We start from the raw sequence: 21367 nt of genomic DNA on the forward strand, positions 1-21367 counted from the left end.
AAACACTTTAAAAGCACAAAGTCCAACACAGGCACAATGAAGCTACTTGCTGTAGTATCTAGTAAAATCTGAATGAACACAAAGCCAGAACCTGGTATCCTAACTGCCCTTACAGTCCAAAAGTGTTATATTTACTGCAGGAGCTCTAGTTTTGAAAACTAATGTTACATAAGCTACTTCTACATTAACTGAAATTCCATATGCAATTACTCTTGACTTATTACCTCCATGAAATGAAATGAAGGTTACTAGGCAAAGCCCAACTAAGCTTTGAAGCTCCTGATTTTCTTTTTAAAGAAGAAGTTTAGAATGTTCCACTTTGCAAAGCATATATAGATTCCTGGAGACTTCTGACACTGTGCTTGAAAAGTATTTGCTCCAGAATAATTACATATACATACTCCTGTTTATAGTAGACAATCCCTTTGACACTGCATGGAAGCCAACTGCTGACAGAAATTCTAGGGTAGCTCCTCTTTAAACTCGTTTAGAAACCCCCAAGTGCTCAAATGTGGTGACACGAAACTAAACCAGTTGTCTGAATCAACCTGTGAAACCTGGCAGTGCAATTTCACAGCATTCTTTACATGTTTCTGAGCTGGCATTTGTTATTGACATTACAGATAGAAGTCCACTGAAACAATGACTTTCTGTGACTCTTTGTGATGGGGTAAAATAGTTTTAGCTGAAAAACAACAAATTATAAGTTTTTATATGTGAATTTTGTATTATTTGTCATTTCTACACTATATCCACCCCCCCCCCCCCGCAAAAAAGCACCCATACAATGTATTGCTTGTTTCTTAAATGAAGCAGAGCTTAGCAGTTACATAAAGTACTCTGAGGCAATTTGGTGTTGCAGTCACAACCAGAGAATCACAAAATTCTCTACTACAGACAGAGCCACACAGTGCAGTCTGGTACTCTCTGTTCAGGAAGTTCAGATTTTAATTTACTTTAGTAGCTCCAAGATCTGATACCCAGTTGTATTCCTGCAGCGGATCCTGTAACATTCAGTTTTATTTCCTGCAGCCTTTTCATAATAGATTTTTTACTGGGATATCAAGTGAGCTTTCTCCAGCTGAGCTTTGTAGGAAATCAGGGAAAACCTTACACTGCACCTCTGTCTGTTGAGGCATACATGTAGACCTGGCAGATCAGTGTGCAGCTGCAGGCTGTGCCCTGGATGTCAGGAAATGGGAGCCCCAGGCAAGGTGCCAAGAACAACTAACAAAGGGCACAGGGACCTTTGGCCCAACCAGCGGACTGGACACTCTGAGACTGTGCAGGAGCCAAGGGTTCAGCTGGAAGAGCCTGGAACACAGTGCACATGGGCTGTGAGGGTGTAAAAGCTCCGGGATTCTTTTGTTTGGGGTTCCTTCCTAGAGGCACCAATTCAAGCTCTTATGCTGTCACTGCACCATGATTAAAGGAACCAAGTATCTGGGACTCTGCTATGGGAAACCTATGGTTGAGCTGGAAAGGGAAAATTTTCTGACTGTGAGAGGGGGGTGAGTAGGGAGGGAAAGGGGGACTGAGTCTTCCTGGTCCTTGGGTCACTGGAGCTGCCTGTGGTGAAGGGGCTTCAGTCCCAGCAGTGAAAGTCTGGGGTGGCACAATTTTGATCCCTAGACTGCACCATGAATGGCCACAGATAGTCACACCAGGAATGTTTTCTCAACATGCACATAATTCACTAGTTTTACATGCAGTGGTTTTCGAGTTATTCCATATATAACATTATATCCAGCTCAAATCTTATTCTGATGTTTCTAAAAACCTGGAACACCTTCAGGTTTTAATGGGTTTTAAAATTATTTCCTAATTATAGGGGAAAAGGAAGAAAGGAAAAAAGTTAGATGAAATTATAAACTTTGTTTACAAAACTGTTATTATGAAACATTTAATACAGCTGTCATAGGTCAGAAAACGGAAGACAACAGAAACTTTTAACTGGAAATTACAGAGAACATTCCTCACCTTCCTGAGTCCGATTCAAGGGGGTCATCATTAACAGAGTCTGCATTAAAATCCAAAGGTTCTGCATCCTGGAGGAGTTCTATTCTATCTCTTTCAGTCCTACCATTTGAACGGGTATACTTTGATAGTGCTGAATAAGTAAAAGGAGTGAAAGACACTTATTTGCTTTGTAAACAGCCTGAAGGGGTATGAAGACATTAAATCTAAAAAACCACTAAGAATAACAGAGCAATCTCATCCAAAGCAAAAGCGCAATGATTTGGAGTAGATTTAATATTAAACCAAACTTGCTCAAATTTGTAGTATTTCCATTTAGTATCTGCACAGAAATGCAACTACAACTTTTGCCCCTCCAGTAGGTTGAGATCTATCTTGCAAAGAATCATGGAAAATAAGAACCTACTGGCAGGCATTACTTTTAAATCATCCATTCATCCTCCCAGCTTCATGCTTTAACTAAGCTGTTCAGACCGGTTTTTTGTTTGCTGTTGTTTATTTTTTAAAAAATCAATCTCATGTGTTGTTTTGCAGTTCATTCTGTGACCTTCACTAGGTCAGTACCTATGTCTTGTTTTAAGGCTGGAATGCTACATGATCACGTGATGAACATTAGAATGCAATTTCAGTTACTCTACCACTAAAAATCTGGATTTGCAACTTTGTACAGAGGAGAGGGAAATCTATCAGTATTTTCTTAAAAGCATATTCAAAGCTTCCCTCCTCCTCCTCCCCTTTTTCCTCCTGTTTCTTCAGTTTCACTTGACTTGTTGTTAGCTTACAAGAGTACAAAAAATACAGAAAAAAAAATTCACATTCTGACAAACTTTTTTGGAAGTTTAAAGCATCCACAAAAAAAAGTATTTTGCTAATACACATTATTAAATGAATGTGTGAACTTATGTGGTGTCACATTTGTTGGTCATCTGATTGCTCCATTATTCCAGTCTGAGACAGCTCATTTGCAAGCAAAAGAGGTGAATTTTAAGATTTACAACACCCAACTTCAAGTGCATCATGAAGTTTCATTGTCGACAAGTGCTAGCCTAATGGCAATCATTATATATCCCATAAGATCAAGTAATTGGTCTGAAGAATAGTAAGAACCTCCAATCCCAACTTTGGAGATGGAAAGAAATACAGTACTCTTTTGAGTGCCTTAAATGGCAAGGTGACACTGAGCCACAAAAGTGAACATTATCGGCACAGCATCTAAGACAAAAAGCAGAATATTTGAAACTACTTTCACAGCCAGTGTTGTGAAGAAAATGTACCGAAACAAAACAAAACATACTTCCCCTCCAACCCACAAAGCTTACGTCTATTGGCATTGGTCTCTGAGAAGCTAGATTCTTTCTGATCTGTGTGGACAGCTCTGCTTCTGGTGGAATCCTCTCTATTTCCATACCGCTCCTTCCATTCCTGGAAAAAAGATCACCAAGAAAAATCTAAGTTGGGAGGGAAAAAGCAACAGAGTAACTAACAGTTCACTATCAAAATACAGGAAGAATTTTGTTTCATTTTAACTCAAAATGTGTTCCTTCACTAAACAAGTTATCATAATTGTTCTTAAGAAAAAGAAAATTTCCTTCTATAAAAGAAATTGCATCTCGAGTTTGCCCTCAAAGTTCAGCTAACTGCTCTAAGTTATGGTGGGAACTGCTGCTTTTATTGATCACTACTTCCATCTAGTGGCAGAATGGAAAAATAACGAGATGCACATAGCACAGAAAAATTCATAGCTTAGTGTAAGGTCATTTCACTGTATATTAAATGTATCATACATTTGCTGTTTTGCTTCCCAACAAGTTCAAGTTTTAAAACTACAAGCTGGAGGGAAAGGATCTGTCCTAGGGTGACATTATGATGCTTGTATCCCCAGTCATCTGCTCTGTTTATGCTGGATATTATACTCCATGCCTTCAAGACTGGTTCTGAGAGTGAAGGTGGGAAGTGAAAAAGAAGCATGGAGTTTGTTATCAGGGACTGCACTCCCTCCTCCACACTGGATGGATCAGAACAGAGCCCTCCATTGCTTTTTAGTTAGTTTAGCTAGCTGAGGCAGAGGAGATTTCCCTGGACTGGTTTTCTTTCCTTTTCCTTGGAACTGTTGGAGCCTGCTCTGGACTGGGACCTGGGGAGCACCAAGAGCTTGCACTTTGTGGCCACTGGGGCCTGCTGTGGGCAGCAGCCTTTGCCAGTGCCGGAGGGATTGATAACAGAGTGACCACCCACAGGAGAGGCTTTCTGAATTTGTCATCTCTTCAGAGCGGTGAAAGCGTTTTGACACCTGGGATTGTTCATTTTGTGTGCGGCGGAGTGCTTTGCCTGTTAAATGAACAGGTTCTTTCCACTTCTCTCTGAGGAAATGTTTCCTGATCCAGTCAGGGGAGGGGCCATGTGGGTTTGCTTGCAGGGGGGGCCCTTTTGGAGGTTTTCTCCCAAATTTGCCCTAAACCAGGACAGGATCAAAAGAAAGGTCTATGCAGCACTGGCTGTCATTGGGGATTAAACTATACCTGATCTTGGAAAACCAAGAGATTTTATTCCCAGTATTGTCTTGCAGGCACCCTTTCTCTCATCTACCTTTTATTGTGACTTTCTATACTAGATTTTGTTACAAACTAGTGAAAAACTAAAGCTTCACAAATCTTTCAATACAATATGTGCAGAAAACATTATTTGAATCAAACATTCTGTTTGTTATTCAGCAAAAACTATTAATTCTGTCTTAAGTGTAATTTCCTCCTCTGGCAAAAAACAAAATAGAACCTGTGCCTATGACTTTCCAATGAGCACACAAAACAATAAATTTGGGAGGAGTCTACATTTCAGTATGACAACTCTGCAACTCCAGTAATTTCAAGCAGAGCAGTATCAGTCTAAGATACTGGCAATATGCCATTTTAGATTACTCTGTATCATAGTAATCAGGACCCTTTTTAATGCTTGTTGAACCTATTGGCGTACACCACAGCACACTGAGTAATAATGGTGTCCAAGTAGTGTTATTAAAATTGTCCTCTAACCTATAAATAACCTAGTCAAGACTATTCATCAAGATTAAACTGATTCCATCAATTATTTGGGACTCTTTTTGTTGTGAAATAGGCAATTCTGAATTAAATATCCATGATAAATCCTATCAGATATTGCAGTGTAATGTTATAACTAGCCAAACAAATCTCATACCCTTCTTCTGTTTTCACCTTCTTCCTGCCTCTGTCGTTTCCTTTTCTCTAAAAATAAAAAACGAAACTTTATCTGAGCTCCATATATGCAAAATCATTAGCATTTTTTAAAAATAAACAATAAAAATATGAAGTTAACTAATGAAGATTCTTATTGAAATACATGCCTTTTACAATTAAACAAAAACAAAAAGCAGCTTGTCTATCATTATGGGATTTCCCATCAGAATTATTTTGTCATGATGGTATCTTGGATCACAGCATAACATTTGGATATCAGCGAGCAAAGAACAAAAAAAAAGTCAAACAAACCCTTAGAAATAACTGGGATAGTAAGATATTAAGAAAAAGAAATTAAGAAAAAACTTCAGCATTTTTGAATCAAGACATTACAATATCAATATCATCATTACCTTTTATTTAAGGGAATGAAACTTTGGTCTTTTACCAAAAAAACCCATACTACTACTCTAAGTAAACCCAGGTTTTTCATCAACTGTTGGAATAAAGGAATTCCATAATATAACACTGTCTCCAGAAATTTTAATTTCTAAACATTTACTCAAAAATTACAATGGCTTTTTGCAACTTGTAAGTAATACTTTCAATAAAAAATAATGCAAAATTAAAAACTTTCCATACCAGCAGATAATTCCAGTTCTACACAAAAAACATGCTTTCTCTAGTCAAACACAGCTAGTTGACATAACAAAAAAGACTGAAGAGATGACTGAATTTGTGCAGCTCAATCAACACACAAAAAAAAGATTAGTTTGTTGATGATAAAGACAGTGTAAATGTTAATCATCCTTTATGACAGATTACACAAGCACCTGCTAAGGTATTATTTGTTCAGTATCACACTGTAACGTATTTATAAATATCTAAAATTCAGATACTGGATGAGTAAAACTGGTACTTCATTTAAGATGTCAATGAAGTGCATCAGTGGACTTTACATAGTGACCAGAGTGCTCTAAGTTTATTGCAGTTTGTGCTGTGGCCTTTCTCAGTACAGCTTTCAAAATACTGACTGACAGTATGCTTTTTTTTTTCTGCAACATTTCAGACAAACGTAAACCAAAAACATACTATATGATGATGAAAATACTGGGGTACTTACTGCATTTTTACCTCAGTCTTTAAGACTGAGACCAATTGTTGTCCGAGTACCAGGTTCCCTGAGCTGGAAGGCAGGGATGGGGAACAGAATAAAGTCCCCAGAATCCAAGGGGATACGATCTGTGACCTGCTACACTGCATGGACAGACACAGATCTGTGGGGCCAGATGGGATCGACCCAGAAGGACAGAGGCAGCTGGTCAAAATGCTCACAAACCACTTTCCTTTCAATTTTCAATTGGGTCACAACAACCCACACAACGCTAAAGGACTCAGCCAGAGCAGTTGGAAAGCAGCCTTTTGGAAAAGGACTTGGGAGTGCTGGCTGAGAGTGGCTGAACATGAGCCAGGATGTGCCCAGGTGGCCAGGAAAGCCAAAGGCACCTGGCCTGGATCAGCAATGGTGTGGGCAGCAGGAGCAGGGCAGTGACTGCCCCTCTGTGCTGAGTACTGGAGAGGCCACATTTCAAATCCTGTGTCCAGCTCTGGGCCTGGGTCCAGTTCTGAGTCCAGAGAAGGGCAATGGAGCTGGGAAAGGGTCTGAAGCACGATTGTGATGAGGAGCAGCTGAAGGAGGTGGGGGTGTTGAGCCTGGAAAAGAGCAGGCTCAGAGGAGTCCTTATCACTCAACAACTCCCTGACAAGAGGGTGTAGTGAGGTAGGGGTTGGTCTTCTGAGTAATAAACAACAAGACAAGAGGGAATGGCCTGAAGTTGTGCTACGAAGTTTGGGTATCAGGAAAAAATTCTTCACTGAAAGGGTTGTCAGACATTGGAATAGGCTGCTCAGGGAAGTCTGGAGTCACCATCCCTGAGGATATTTAAAAGATGTGCAGGTGTGGCATTTGCAGACATGGTTCAGTGGTGAACCTGTCAGTGCTGGAATAAGGGTTGGACTCTATCTTAGAGGTCTTTTCTAGCCTTGATGATTCTATAGTAGTATGATTTTACAGACAGACTGTGAAAGAAGACCTAATTTACCTCTTCTGATTAGCTCTTTTCCTTCATCAATCAAATCTGAGGTCATTTCGCTATCACCCATGAACTGCTGGAACCCCAAAAGATTCAAACAACGAGTTCCTAAACTGGTAAAAGAAGAAGCAATTTCCTTTGTTAATTTACAATTAGTAATTTAGATACATTACAGAACAAAATGTAAAACAAACTACTGTATTCAGTAAAACAAACTACTAATTCAGAACTGTATGAACAATCCAAGCAAAAAGGAAAAACAAAGAAGAAAAGATGGACTATTACACCAGCTGAGAAAACAGAAAATTCCGAACTCAGAACAATAAGTGGCGACCCAGAACAGTAGGGTGACCTAGGTGACCCAGAACAGTAACAGATTCCTAAATACAACTGGTAGTGACAGAATAACCCTACTCAAACAGAGATTAAAATGCATATAATCTGAGAGTAGTGCAAATGACACTTGCTTTAAATGCGTCTAACATGAGACGTTTGCTTTAAATGTTCTAACAGAATTTGTACCTATGTCATCAACTCTTCTTTGCCAGAAGACAATTACCATAAAAATTCTCCTTATTCTGATTTCTCCGTTGTTGAAACAGTAACAACATAGGAAATCCACTTTCACCTCAGGGTTTCACTCATGAGAATGTGAACTGCATACTTTTAAGCTCTAGGGATGCTGGCTGCCCATTTGGATAGCCATTGGCACAGTCAGGTAGCAAGCTTGCTCCACCTGTTTTAAGCCAATCCTGGAACTACATAGCATGAAATCACTTTCATCTTTTCAACTTCACACCAGAAAACAGAACTGCTGTTTTTGTACTGTTTTCCTTCCCCCAAACTGGAGTATTGATATATTTTTTCCTGATACTACCTTAACTTTAAGACTGCTGGATTAAGCAAAGGAGAATCATCTTTCCTCAACAGATTTTAATTCAATCTTAGTTTTTGCATGCATCTTTATTAGCAGAGGTCATTAAAGCAACCCTCTCTCCTCTAATTTTTATTCTTCCTTTTCATTTTGTCATTCAAGGCGCAGGATGATCATCATGGACAAGAGGTCAAATTTATCTTTTCTTGTAATTTGCTTTCCTGTTTGTTGTTTGTTTTGTTTTGTTTGTTTTTTTAGCTCCACCACCACTTTTGTCACTTAACTTTAAGGTAAAAGGGAAAACTCACAACTAGATACTTGTTACTTACTATCTATGGATACACATAAAATGATACCCGAGGCATTTCACTACATTGTACTTGACTAAAAAACACAGAGATTGCTTCTGACTGAATGGTAATGCAGAATTGAAAATACTAACATAAATCTGTATTTCAGCAAGATCAGACTAAAAGTATCTCATCCCTTGCAGTGATCAAAAGCAGACATTTTGAAATTATAAAGCAAGAATATAATGATGTTTTCTGCAGTTACCTTCCAGCCTCCAACAAACTGTGCTTTAGGGAAACGATCAAATTACTTAATCCAGCATGTGTTACCAGCAGTTTAGTAACACATCAGAAACTTGATATCAGTCTTTAGAAAGTTCAATACCTAAAAATGTTGCTAGTGGTCCCTAATTTCTTAGAAAACTTTGCTGAAAACAGCTTTCTCATTATAATTTTAATCTCAAAAGCACAACCAAATGTCCCCAGGCTCCTAAGTTTGAACAGATCACCCCTTAAGATCTAGGAGTGAAGTTTAAATTAACTCAGTTACGAGTTAATACAATCTGTATTTTTAAAATGTATACATTTCCCCTATATAAATATATAAATGGATTTACGTTTTACATTTTTATTAGAATGACACAACAACTGCTGGAAAAGGAGTACTGAATCTCTTCCTGAAACAGATGAAACTAGTTTTATTAATGTAAAGAAGCACGGAGGATCTATTTTGCAAATCACTTACCTGAAGTACGTAGCAATACAGAGAATGACAACAAGCATTGGGTAGTAGATATAGAATCCATCTGCAATGAAGGACAGCACTCTCATGGATCCCATTATCTAGGAAACAAACATTCCCAAGAACAAGCTCTAATTAGCTACACTCTACACAAACCCATGAAGATCGTGCCTTCTCACAAATACATGATCCTTTACAGTAACTGAAACATAAGCAATATTATCACAGGTGTGCTTGAGAATAAGTAGATGTAATGGTCACCTCCAGCACTCTGAGATTTCTAAAATGCTAGATTTTGTAGTCTCACCCACTGTAGAACAAGGGCAAATCTGGTGGATTGTTTTCATTTGCTGCAAAAAAGTCTCCAGTTTTTCACACAAAAAATCTAGTTACTAACAACAAAGACATGAGATATAATTTGCCACAAAAAACCAAGGTATTCAATAAAACCGAATTCACTAATTTTCAGTAGGAAGTTAGGATTGCTCCTGATCTATAGGGATTGCCTACATGCTAAAGCCACTGAAAGCTAAAACTTACAGAAATTGGTATTAGGAAATGAAGAACACCCTGAACTCTAAAGTACAATACTTTACTTTCTTAAGATAAAGGGGGGGGGGGGGGGGGGAGGGGAAGCTATTGATCACTTCTAGAAATCATTACCAAACTCCTCACCTATAACCAATTATTTTTTACCACGTTGGAAAGACTGAAAATATTTGAATATCTGTATTTTACAATAAGATATATTTAAAAATACTGCATCTATTCTCCAAACCATATTGAAAGCTCAAACCCCTATTTTCTTACTTACAGATGTATAAGCAGTTGGCTGAGTGTTTTTGTGAGAGATTGTTGCATCCATATGGGTCAAGCCCAGAAAGTTCAAGCACAATGGTGGAGTAAGACGGCAAAATAACCTGCACAAATGCAAGAGGCAACAGCATTTAAAAGCGTTTCTTAGATAACCTACAAAGTCATGACTGGATCTATCACAGAACAACAGTGTAGAGCTCACTAGGAATTATACCCATAAATTACAAATTAAAGAATGTAAATGGAAGTTTTATGGACATTTTCAATTCATTATTTGATAGAACACCTGTAAAACATATACCAAATACTCACATGCCGCTGAAAAGGAGACTGTATGCATCTGTCTGATGATGTGAAGCTAAGTAGTAATAGTTAAATACACGGATCCTGAAGACAGTAGAGTAAACACAGATACTTAAGAAAAATATGGTAAGAAAACAGGCCATCTAGGGGGAAAAAAAAGGTGTTGTTAAGTTGCTTAAATGTAGAATTCTATTAAAGGTCTATCACATGCAGAGACCATCTCCAGCCTTTACTTTTCATTTTGAGATGTGAGAACACCACCATCTCTGAGAAGAGTTTTGGGAGTTTTTCAGAGCAATTTAAACTGGAAATTATAACATTTTACACATAAGCTAACAGAGCTGACCCTAGAAACATTCTACTACTTCTTGTTAATGTACATAAAATTGCTGTAATTGCCTCAATAATTACCATGACTGATCTGGCATTTATTCCCACTAAAAAAGGCATAAACCAAGTGTTTTCAAATCAGCCTTTGCTAAGTATATAAGAATTTTTCAGCTTGGTATTTTACTGATAAATTTGTGCACACATACGCTAGCCACACCTTTGACAGGATTCTTGGTCATTTGCAAATCCCTGTTTAGGAACTGAGGTCACACACGATTGTTTAGACAGAAAGTCTAATTCACACCTATGTTCCAACCTACTGTTTCAGAAATTACTCTACATATGATATTCAGGCCAGCTAGGTCATGCCTTCACCAGGTATTTCTGAGTTTTAACAAGAGGCAAAAGGCAGACCTCCTCCACACAAAGAAAGTTCAGTACCATACATTTAGAGACCTTCTGAAAGTTGACAGATTATTTAGAGATTTATTTAAAAATCTATTTTATCTACTGCTGTTATCATAACCATTGATCTGAAAGTATTTTTTTCCAAGTGACCATCTCCAACCTACCTCTATGTATATATAATTATATGTCTTTTCTGCCAGCTGTATGAAAACCGCAAATAGCGACAGAACTGGTTTTGTGCTGAAGAATGTGCACTCTGACCACACAACAATTACAGAGAACGTGGCCAGCACAACTGCAAGCACTCTGTAAAACCATGGTCGGAGAAGGCACTCCCAGTACCACTCTGGAAAAACAAACACACAGACATATCTGAAACGGGTTAATGAGAATTACACAACCAGAAACAGAACTCGCTCTCAAAAGGCTTCAAAGTTTGCTGTTGCTTTATTGCTTTATAACGTAACTGCTACTGAATTTGTAAATAAAATTGGGGCTTATGGCCAAGAGCATAAATTAGGATCTGATAGCTCTTCTAATGTATTTATGTATTACATAAATACATTAATATTCCAGACATGCTTCCCTCTGCTGCAGCTGAACTTCCTACATAAAACAATTGGTTCTTGTTACAAAAAGGTATCAGTTATGCTTTAACATACCTAAAACCTGCATGACAGCACTTACCAACCGTTGGTGTATAGAAGTACTGAATAATTTTATTTTCTGGTTCCTGGGAATGAAAGGTATGAACAAACTGCCGAGTTGCACTGCTTTCATTTTTTGCCACATCTTCCAGGTAAAATGCTTGCTCTAAAAGAATTTGCCACTGGACCTGTGTACGACGATGTCTCTGCACTGAATAGATTACCTACAATAAATTGCAAGAAATTAGCATTTCAGGGTACTTGTTTCAAAAAATGGCAGAAAATTCTTGCAAAATCCCTTGAAAACACATGCATTGCAGAACTGCAAAGTCTGTATCTTCAAAAATGCAGGTAGGTAATTCTCTAAAATACATAAATCAAGGAAGTACTACATACATGATTACTGAGTTTTGCAGCTCTTTCATCACAAACCATCTGTAGCACGTAAATCCTACTTTTCCCAACCTACCTCTTTATTTTTGCATCTCAGTAAATATCAAGCTTTTACTATAATTTCTTTTCCAGAATGCACTGTCAGTCAACCATTAAAAGGCTTATTCACAGACAGCTTTAACCCTATCAAGATACAACACAAGAAGAACATCTTTTACACATCCCGAACTTAGATCACTTGGCATATTAATTGTCTGTGCATTCTCTCACCAAGAAAAGTTTCTGTTAAGTAGCTTAAACCCACTGTACTCAACAGTCCAGATGAAGTGCATTCGAAATCTTTGAGTAGCACTTACTCTCATTACAACAGCCTAAATGAGGCATTCTCCCATCTATTAATATACCTGCTTGTGAAGTTTGGCCAAACTTTTTTCACTGGGATAACTGTTCTGTCTCTCATCAAAATCTTCATAATCATCCATGTTTCTACCCATTCTTTCCTGGTACTCGGTAGGGCACTGGAAGGAAAAGGGAAAATTAACTGGGAGACAAAAGAGTAGCACGCAGCTTTGGCTAATTATTTGTAAAAGTTTCATACAACTGAAAAGCTCACTCTAAGCATACATTTTTCTCTCTTTCTACAATGCTATGTCAAAATACGTCTGATAATTCCATATGTCATAAGAAAATACTTCACAAAGAATTTCAACTCAGTCTCAACAGAAACTCAGAAGTCAACTAGAGATTCTATATTAAGAGCAAAAGAAAGTAATGTACAAGTATTCTATATGTGCAGGAAACATTCTCCCAGCTGAGTAATTATGGTTGATGAACAATTGGTTACCTTTTTCAGTATAGTATCAACACATTTCCTCAAGGGGTGGTTATATTTGATACTCTCACTTACTTTACGGACTTCCTGTTGAGAGAAAAAAATAACAGAATAGTTTACCTATGCTATAGTAAAACATCAATAAAAAAAATTTCATTAACTATAAATTTTTACTGGTCAATTAAGAGTTGCAGCCCTCCTAGTCAGCCATCAAAGCTTAAAAAAATACAGCTTCCTAAAAGTCATAGTTTTACTAAATATCTCATAAAAGGTAAGTGAAGTATTGTAAAGAACACTTAATATATTTTTTTTAAAAGAACAGTAGTGTACAAATATGCAACTACATAAATACATGGAGGATTGGTTTCTATGCATGAAGGCTGAAATAGAAAAGACTTTCTTGTTTAAGTTACAGATAAAAAGGATATAAAGAATAAGTCCCACTGTCAGTCTCAGGGCACTGACCACCACTTTAGGAAGCCAGTTCCAGGGTGAGACTAACCACTCCCCTTGTGGTAAGGAACTGCTTCCTCATGTCCAGTCTGGACCTCTGGACACAGCTTTCCCCACGCATCCTGTCACTGGCTGCCAGGGAAAAGAGATCAGCATCTCCCTCTCCAGGCATCTGAACAATGCTCTTAGTAATTTGCTTCAACTTTTGGTGAGCTCTGAAATGCTCAGACAGCTGCATCAGATGACTGTCGTTGGTGCCCTCCAGTGGAAATATTCTATCTGTTTTAAGTGCTATCCTGGTAAATAAGGGTTGTCATTGTTCATTTTCCAGTAAGTTTTGTAGTTATGTCCCACTTAAGATGTTTTAACTGTTTAAGAAGTTTCTTCTAAATGCTGTTATGGATGAATGAAGATTCTATTACTGTTACGTGATTAAGAGTCTATTTGTGTTACATGTCAGTACAAATAACACGTAACACGAACTGCCACCCTATCCTACAACAGGGTATCCCAGCAGAAGAACCAAGCCATGGTATCCCAGCAGAAGAACCAGGAATAGCTATCAAAAGGGCTAGATTTCTGTTCTGTTCTTGAACTACAGTAGAGCCTATTGCTCACTGATACTCTATTAACAATAGAGTCTCTAAACAAACTTTGAAAGAAACAATTATCTATATGTTCTCTTCTTAAAGAGTATGTAATTGCGGCCCCACAATTTGGAAACTCTTCTTGACAGTCCAGAAATACACTGCGAGCAGAGCATAGAAGAAGTACAAATTTTAACACTAGTGAAACATCTATACACTGCCTATTCAAGCTCATTCTGAAATGTTATTTGTTAGTGACAAGTACTACACCGAAAGTGTCAATAAAAGAATAGACTCATCAAATAATGGTTATCAAGTTGCTATTACTTTTAAGTTTGTCACAGCAAAGACTATTTCTGATTTGCCTTTTGCATAGGATTGAGTGTTATCAAGGGGCATACTATGATAATTTTCTTAGTTTGCAGGTATTTTACGGTAAGCTCATGCTACAAGTGTCCAACACCAATGAATTCACACATGACTAACAGCAGCCTTCACTTTTTTCCACAGACAAAGTTAGTTACTTACCTCCATAATATCCTCTAAATTCTCCTCTGCATCTGCTTTTTCAGTCATCAGTTTGGCAGCTTTGAAGTAAGTCTTCATGAGCAGATAACCCCTCTTGGCCCCATTCCAGTGAGAACGAGGGATTTCCACCAAACCATAACCCAAAAGCAACACAAGAAGGAACAGACCCCATGTGTTTGCAGCAGCTATTCCAATAGTCTGAAGCTGGTTCCTAAGGAAACAACAGTATAAAAAACCCAAACAAACAACATTTTCCTATCTTGGCTGCAAGAAACCAGCCTTGAGGTATCAATATGTAGCAATGTGGTTTTCAAGTTTACAGGAACAGACTCTGGTATCACCTAGATTTTTGCCTGGAGCCAGTCTGCTGCCTGGCCGTATTTAAAGCTGCCACAATTTTCCTGTATCTACTGTTCTGCCCACTACGGATGGCAGATAAGAACTGGTTTGTTTGTTCCCAAAGAAACTGTTCTCCTAAAGGAATGTGTTCCCTTAGGGAACAACATGAACTTACCAAACCTACTGAATGTGAGGTCAAAATAGCATAATGGCAGTCACTGTAAGAAACAAATTCAGAATCCAAGATTTGTATTGATAATATTGGGTTCAGGAATTTTATTCAGATGGAATTTCTATTCCATCTGGTATGGATACTATAAGCAATTTATTGATGTCAATTATTTTAACTTTTCTTTTCACCATTAAAGTCTACAGTATTTAGAGGTACTGCATAGGAAATACAGATTTTTTGAAATATGTTGTTCTGAAAACACTGGAAGATTCTGCACTAACTTTGCAAATGTGTTTGTATGGAGAAAAAAGCACCACTGTAAATAGAAGAGGATTCCTCTGCTATACATAACAAAATCAGAGTATCAAACCCCGAATTTCCATAAATATTCAAAAAAGCCAATTTCATATACAAAGTTAACATAATTTTCTAACTGACTAGCATATTATTATGACTAAAAGTAGTTTTTTTCAGAAAGACCCATTTCATCAACAGAAGAAATTATCCATGACAATTGCGTTAGAACTCATGGAAGTGTTTACAGCCTTATTCTTACCATTGTAAATTGAAGTTTGGGTTTACAGCCACATATATTAGAAATGCTCCAAAAATCAGCAAGTAAGTGCCATAATAGATGGCATTCTCAATCAGAGCAGTTTTAATCTTTCCAGTGATGGAGAACCCTCCTGATCTAGCATATGACTGCATAAAAGGTAGCAGAATCCTAGGAGAAAACGAAACAAAACAAAACCACATCAGCCAATCAGAAAAAAACAAAACAAAACAAAACAAAAACCAACAAAATAAAAAACCCATCAACCCCCACCAAAAAAATCTCCCATACACCCAAACCACCAACCTCCCCAAAAAAGAACTTTAGCAGTATCAGGTTACCGAGGCAGGGGTGTTAAAAGTTTTAAGACTCCCAAGCTTCTAAGAAATTAGCTACTTAGATGTTTTTATTCTAGATGTACCTGTCTGATGGCAAACCTTACACAAGCTGCAGATAAAAACAATACAGTTAGCTTTGCTATGAAAAATCTGTGATAATTAAGAATGAACTACCAACCCTGATATCCCTGAAACTACAAAAATAATTATCTGATAACAGGTTGATCAGAAACTGCACAAAGCACCCAAAACCCCATACACAAATCTTTTTTCTGTAGCTCTATCTAAAGCTTTGTGCAATATATCTGATAAAACCAACTAATTTACAATATTACTTAAAAATTACCCAAATTATTAATAGAATTATTTTGGTATCTGGCTGCCTAAAACCCATTTATTTCAGACAATTTATCCATAAACACCTACACATGTAAATTGCTTAGTTTCAACTACAAAAGGGAACCAAGGATAAATGGCTGCCACCTGAAAGTTGCTTCCATAGAAGCAAGAAAAAAAAAAGTATGACTAAATTAGTATAGTAATTATTATCGAACTTTCACTACTAGCAAATAATATGCAATTTAATAGCTCTTTTCCATACTGATATATATTTTTAGAGAATGCTATGACTGTTAAGATGGTCCATTTAAGAACTGCATCTTACTCCTTGCCATAATCTTTTGCCTTACTTACCATGTTAAAAACTGAGATGTCCAATACACAACACGCCAGAAAATTGGCATAATTCCATCAGGAATATAACTCCAGGGTTTGAAACATTTTTGTTTGCTGTTACAATGTAAAGAAGACTATTGTTAGTTGTAGAGCCCTGAGTATAAAAAGCAACTTCCATAAATTCCTACCTAGGAAGTTCTTTGAAAAGAACATAGAAGTAGTACAATATTGTTCAAGCACACAGTCAACAATCAACTGTCTCCCAAATAAATAAACTGAATAATCACTAGAAATATTTATAATTTTCCTAACCACAAACAATGTATTTGGACATGACATCTTTCTTAGCGAAAAAAACCCAGAAGCTCCAAGACTGAAGAGCACTATTCAATAAATCATTTTAAGGTTACAGTTGTTGGTTTTCAGTAGTAATTATTTCATGCACAGAAAGAACACTTGTTTAAACAGAGAAGCATTAAATTTCAGTTAGTGCAGGTTTTTAAAAAATATCGAGGCACATCATTATCATCTAGAGCACTCAGTCATACAAAGAACATATTAGTTGTTTCTTCTGCTACCCAGCTGGATCAAGTCAGTTTTATATAAACTTTGATTCAGTAAGCCAATAATCTTCAGACAGTTAGTGTTCACTACAGAAGACAGGAAAGTCCTATGAGTCCTTTAAGAAAAAGAAAAAGAAAAAGAAAAAGAAAAAGAAAAAGAAAAAGAAAAAGAAAAAGAAAAAGAAAAAGAAAAAGAAAAAGAAAAAGAAAAAGAAAAAGAAAAAGAAAAAGAACAAAGGAAAAGGTGTCCAATCTAAACTTATACAGTTTATTTTTTTTCCACACACCTGGCTGGGTAATGAAGCAAGGGTGAGTCAAGGGGCAATAAAGTCAACTTAGATGAGATTACCTAATGAGAAATAATTGGTATTTTCCAGGGTCAAACTAGTTAAGCCTGAGTTGTAAGTTTTTATGTGCACGGCCTAAATATTTTCAAAATTATCAACTTAAGATAGAATGACAGGTAGTATGACTAAAGGTTTCAGCACCTCCTCTATGACAGGCTGAGAGAGCAGGGAGTGTTCAGCCTGGAGAAGAGAAGGTGCCAGGACACCTTACAGCACCTTCCAGTACCTTAAGGGGATTTATAAAAAGGAAGGAAATGGACTTTTTATGTGGGCAAAGTGACAGGACAAGGAGCCATGGTTTTCAACTGACAGAGGGCAGGCTTAAATCAGGGATTTGGAAGAAATTCTTTACTATGATGGTGGTAAGGCACTGGCACAAGTTGCCAGAGAAGCTGTGGGTGCCCTGTCCCTGACAGTGTTAAAGGCCAGGCTGGATGGACCAACCTGGCCTAATGGAAGGTGTCTTTGCTCCTGGAAGATGATTGGAACTGGGTGATATTTAGGGTTCCTTCCAACCCAAATCATTCTGTGATTCTAAGAAAAAAAGTTTGTCTGAAGCTATAGGTAAATTGAAAGGTTACTGAATAGTTTTCAAATTGTGTATATAATTAAAGAGGTTTAATTAACATCCACTTGGTGGTCCTAAGAATAGGGTGCAATATTGTGTGACTGTCATTTCACCATTTTTCCAGGCTCCTCTTTGGGGCAGCAAGACTGGCAAGACTTTGCACAGACATATCAGCTGATATCTTAAAGGCTAAGATCATCTTACAGATAACTACACTGCCCACATCAGTAACACAGGGAGTGTAGGCTAAGGGATGAGCAGCTACGGAAAGAGCCCACATTAGTCCACTTCTCCATGGGTAGGGATTACTTTCTTTCTGTCAGGACACCCCTAGCAGGCTACCATTACTTTGGTGGAATACAGCACATTTCAGATAACTGCAATTACCATATATATGTAATGATAAGAAGCAATTAGATATATCCCTGACATATAAGACAAGCAGCTGATTTCATTCATATGGTATAAATTAAAGGTATAAAATTAGATTTTCAGGTTTAAAGTCTTTAAGACTGTAAAGGATAAGCATTCATCAAAGCCTCTCCTTATAACCAGGATTGCTCAAAAAGCTTAGTCCTATTGCCTTAACAAGAAAAACGAAATCCAGTGACATTAAAAAAGAATAGTTGGGTAACCACCTAGAACTACTAAATAATTATTATGTAATTACTCTCAGCAGATAAAGATCCACCTTTCATCACCTTTTCTCTCACTGTCCTGTGTACTTACAAACTTCAAAATTTGCATCACACAGATAATAGTTATTCATCAGTATTAAAAACACAATATGCTATCAATTAAAAAAGAAAATAATAAAATACAGTCTAAAGAAAAAAACATGTAGTTCATACCTTGGAGCAAGAGTAACGTAAGAGCCATTACTTTCTGCAGGACTGGAGTTAACCGCAAGCTTGCATCGATTGTAGATAGTCTAAAAGACAATTTATATCAGTGATCAAAGAGGTAAAATACTTAAAAGTAGTAAGTCTGATTTTAAAAACATTTCCTGTACTCCAGGTTGACATCTGAAATTAATTATACCAATAAACATTCAAATCAACATACAATCAGCAGTCAAGTATGTAAAATGCTGACAATGTCCTTATGCTGCCTAAACAGATAAAAAAATTGTTGCAAACAAATGATGAAATTTTAAAATGTTTTAAATAGATTTGTTATCTGATGAGACCAACAAAAAGTGAAATTAATTATGAACACGAGGCATTGTCATGTTTAATTTATTAAGATACTACATGGAAGATTTCTTTGGTGTTTCTAAGAGACGGTCCCCTGCAATCACTACTTCAGAGAAATACCATAAACATTTGATGCAATTAAGCAGGAAGTCCTGCACGTTTCTTACCGTACTGACATCCAGAGGCAGTATGAACACAATCAGGAAGCAGAGATACCAAGCCAATAATGTTGCTATGATCACCAGCCTGTGCTGTTTCTTGAAGTCTCCATACCGGTGAAGGAGGAATAAGGCCAGGAAAAAGACAAACACTATCTCGAGGCCCAGCGCTGCACCACTCATTGTTAAATGTTGGCCCCAGCCACACCACAAGCACTTGGGAAAGCAGATCAAAACTGCAAGACAAAAAGAAATTCAATTACATTAAAATCTCTAGAAGATATTTACACAGAAGAGTTGTTCAATGGACACTTTGAACATATTAACCAACTTTTCATACTTCACATGACCAGGATTCTTATCAGACAAAACCAAAGATTTTCAGCAAGGTGCCCTGAAGTCCTCTGAAGAAATCAAAACATGTCATTCCAATGCTGTTATTTCCAGCAACATATTAGAGAAACTCCTGGTCATCATGTTGATATACAAAAGATCCAGGAGGCAAATCTCTGTCCTTAAATACACTACTAGCCCAACTCTAGGTCCAGGACAAATTTCAAGATGAAAATCTATTCTGCTCTTTTTTTCTCCTTTTAGAAGCAATCAACTAATTTCTACAAAGGGTTAAATATTTAAATCAAGTATTTCTGGATAGCTAATGAACAACATTTTAATGCAGTGTACCTCAAATACATATTTAAAATCTATACGTAAGAGTTAACAGAGCATAAAAACGCAGCAACAAACGTGTTAGTCTACTTGTAATGCACCTCTTTGAGGTTTGAAATTTCAAGAATTTCAATTCACCTTCCTACTCCTCCAGTGCTATTCAGAGAAACAAGGGTCTCAATTCATTTGGTATAGTTTGCCATGATGTATTTTTCCTCTGCTTGTCCTTCTGTGTTTAATTACTCTGTTACAGTCAGGACTGCTGTATGAAAGTTCATATTGCTTCATACAGACAAGCTATGATACAAATGGACAGTGAGCTGCACAAATCCACTACAGAAAATTTCACTGACTTGCTACATTTTTATTTAAACTGCTTCAGACCTTTTGAATAAGCATAATTTTATCACAGGCATTTTATGCATTGTTAAAAAAAAAAGTTTATTACTCTGGCCAGTCTGACTTGTCTCTCCATCAAGATTAACATTTCGCTGATTTAAGAGAAATAGTTTTTGCTATGGCTTTGCTGTTAAGACTTCCAGTACTTTCACTTTCCTGGAGATCTAAAAGAAATGCTATTACTGAAATTCCCCTCTACTTACTTTTAAATCTCTTTAGAACTTGGTAAAGTGAAGCATCTCTTTTACTAATTTCCCAGTAAACTGCTTAAGCAGATCTATTAGGCTTCAGGGCACTATGTAGGGAAAACTCTCTTATTTACACTAAAAAACCTCCAAAGTTTGTGATGCCATTACTACCTTGAGGACAAAAAGGAACAATTATTCTGTGACTCCTTTTTTCTCCCTAGCGAGAAAAAAGGAGTCACAGAATACCTTGGTGTTTCTAGTCAAAGATTCACACACTTTTTCTTTTCTGCCTTTCATTAAACATGTTTATCAAACTATCAACACTTCCATTAGGACAAATCACCCCCTTACTATCTTTCTGTACTCTACTTTAGCTGAATAATTTGTACATTAAAAACTCAGGGTATCTCACCTATTTCTCAATCACTTATTCAAAGCAAGTTCTTGACTGTTCTATTGTACCATTATTGCTTCCTCAGAAAAGCCTTTTCAATTTACAGTATAGCAGCCAATTCCAGAGAAGCAAAAATAACAAAACAATTACGAATCAGGTTCATTAAGGCACTGCTATCTGGCATGCAGCTTTTCGTGTCCATTACAGCCACACCTTTTGCTATGTAAACAAAAAAATTATACAGCATGCACTTCATTAGTCACAAAGTTTTATTACAGGCACAGCTAAAAAGCTTCTACCAAAACACAAGGTAAAAAGTTTTTGTGCAAGATGCTACACTCAGC

The 21367-nt window shown here is 37.1% G+C and overlaps 1 protein-coding gene across 1 annotated transcript in view; it reads right to left on the reverse strand.

Moving 5' to 3' along the window:
* Positions 1 to 21367, reverse strand: part of LMBRD2 (LMBR1 domain containing 2) — a 32605-nt gene that overhangs the window by 6428 nt on the left and 4810 nt on the right. Inside the window, exons 2-17 of the mRNA XM_063180935.1 lie at positions 19383 to 19609; positions 18871 to 18950; positions 16560 to 16655; positions 15532 to 15699; positions 14465 to 14675; positions 12909 to 12983; positions 12469 to 12582; positions 11712 to 11895; positions 11189 to 11370; positions 10296 to 10429; positions 9982 to 10087; positions 9171 to 9268; positions 7271 to 7374; positions 5170 to 5216; positions 3297 to 3399; positions 1981 to 2110 (exon numbers count right to left, since the gene is read on the reverse strand). Of these exons, the coding sequence (XP_063037005.1) occupies positions 1981 to 2110; positions 3297 to 3399; positions 5170 to 5216; positions 7271 to 7374; positions 9171 to 9268; positions 9982 to 10087; positions 10296 to 10429; positions 11189 to 11370; positions 11712 to 11895; positions 12469 to 12582; positions 12909 to 12983; positions 14465 to 14675; positions 15532 to 15699; positions 16560 to 16655; positions 18871 to 18950; positions 19383 to 19556 (2006 nt within the window). The 5' untranslated portion in view covers positions 19557 to 19609. The remainder of the gene's footprint in view (positions 1 to 1980; positions 2111 to 3296; positions 3400 to 5169; positions 5217 to 7270; positions 7375 to 9170; positions 9269 to 9981; positions 10088 to 10295; positions 10430 to 11188; positions 11371 to 11711; positions 11896 to 12468; positions 12583 to 12908; positions 12984 to 14464; positions 14676 to 15531; positions 15700 to 16559; positions 16656 to 18870; positions 18951 to 19382; positions 19610 to 21367) is intronic.

The sequence above is a fragment of the Melospiza melodia genome, chromosome Z (genome assembly GCF_035770615.1).
Source record: "Melospiza melodia melodia isolate bMelMel2 chromosome Z, bMelMel2.pri, whole genome shotgun sequence".
NCBI classification, from domain to species: Eukaryota; Metazoa; Chordata; class Aves; order Passeriformes; family Passerellidae; genus Melospiza; species Melospiza melodia.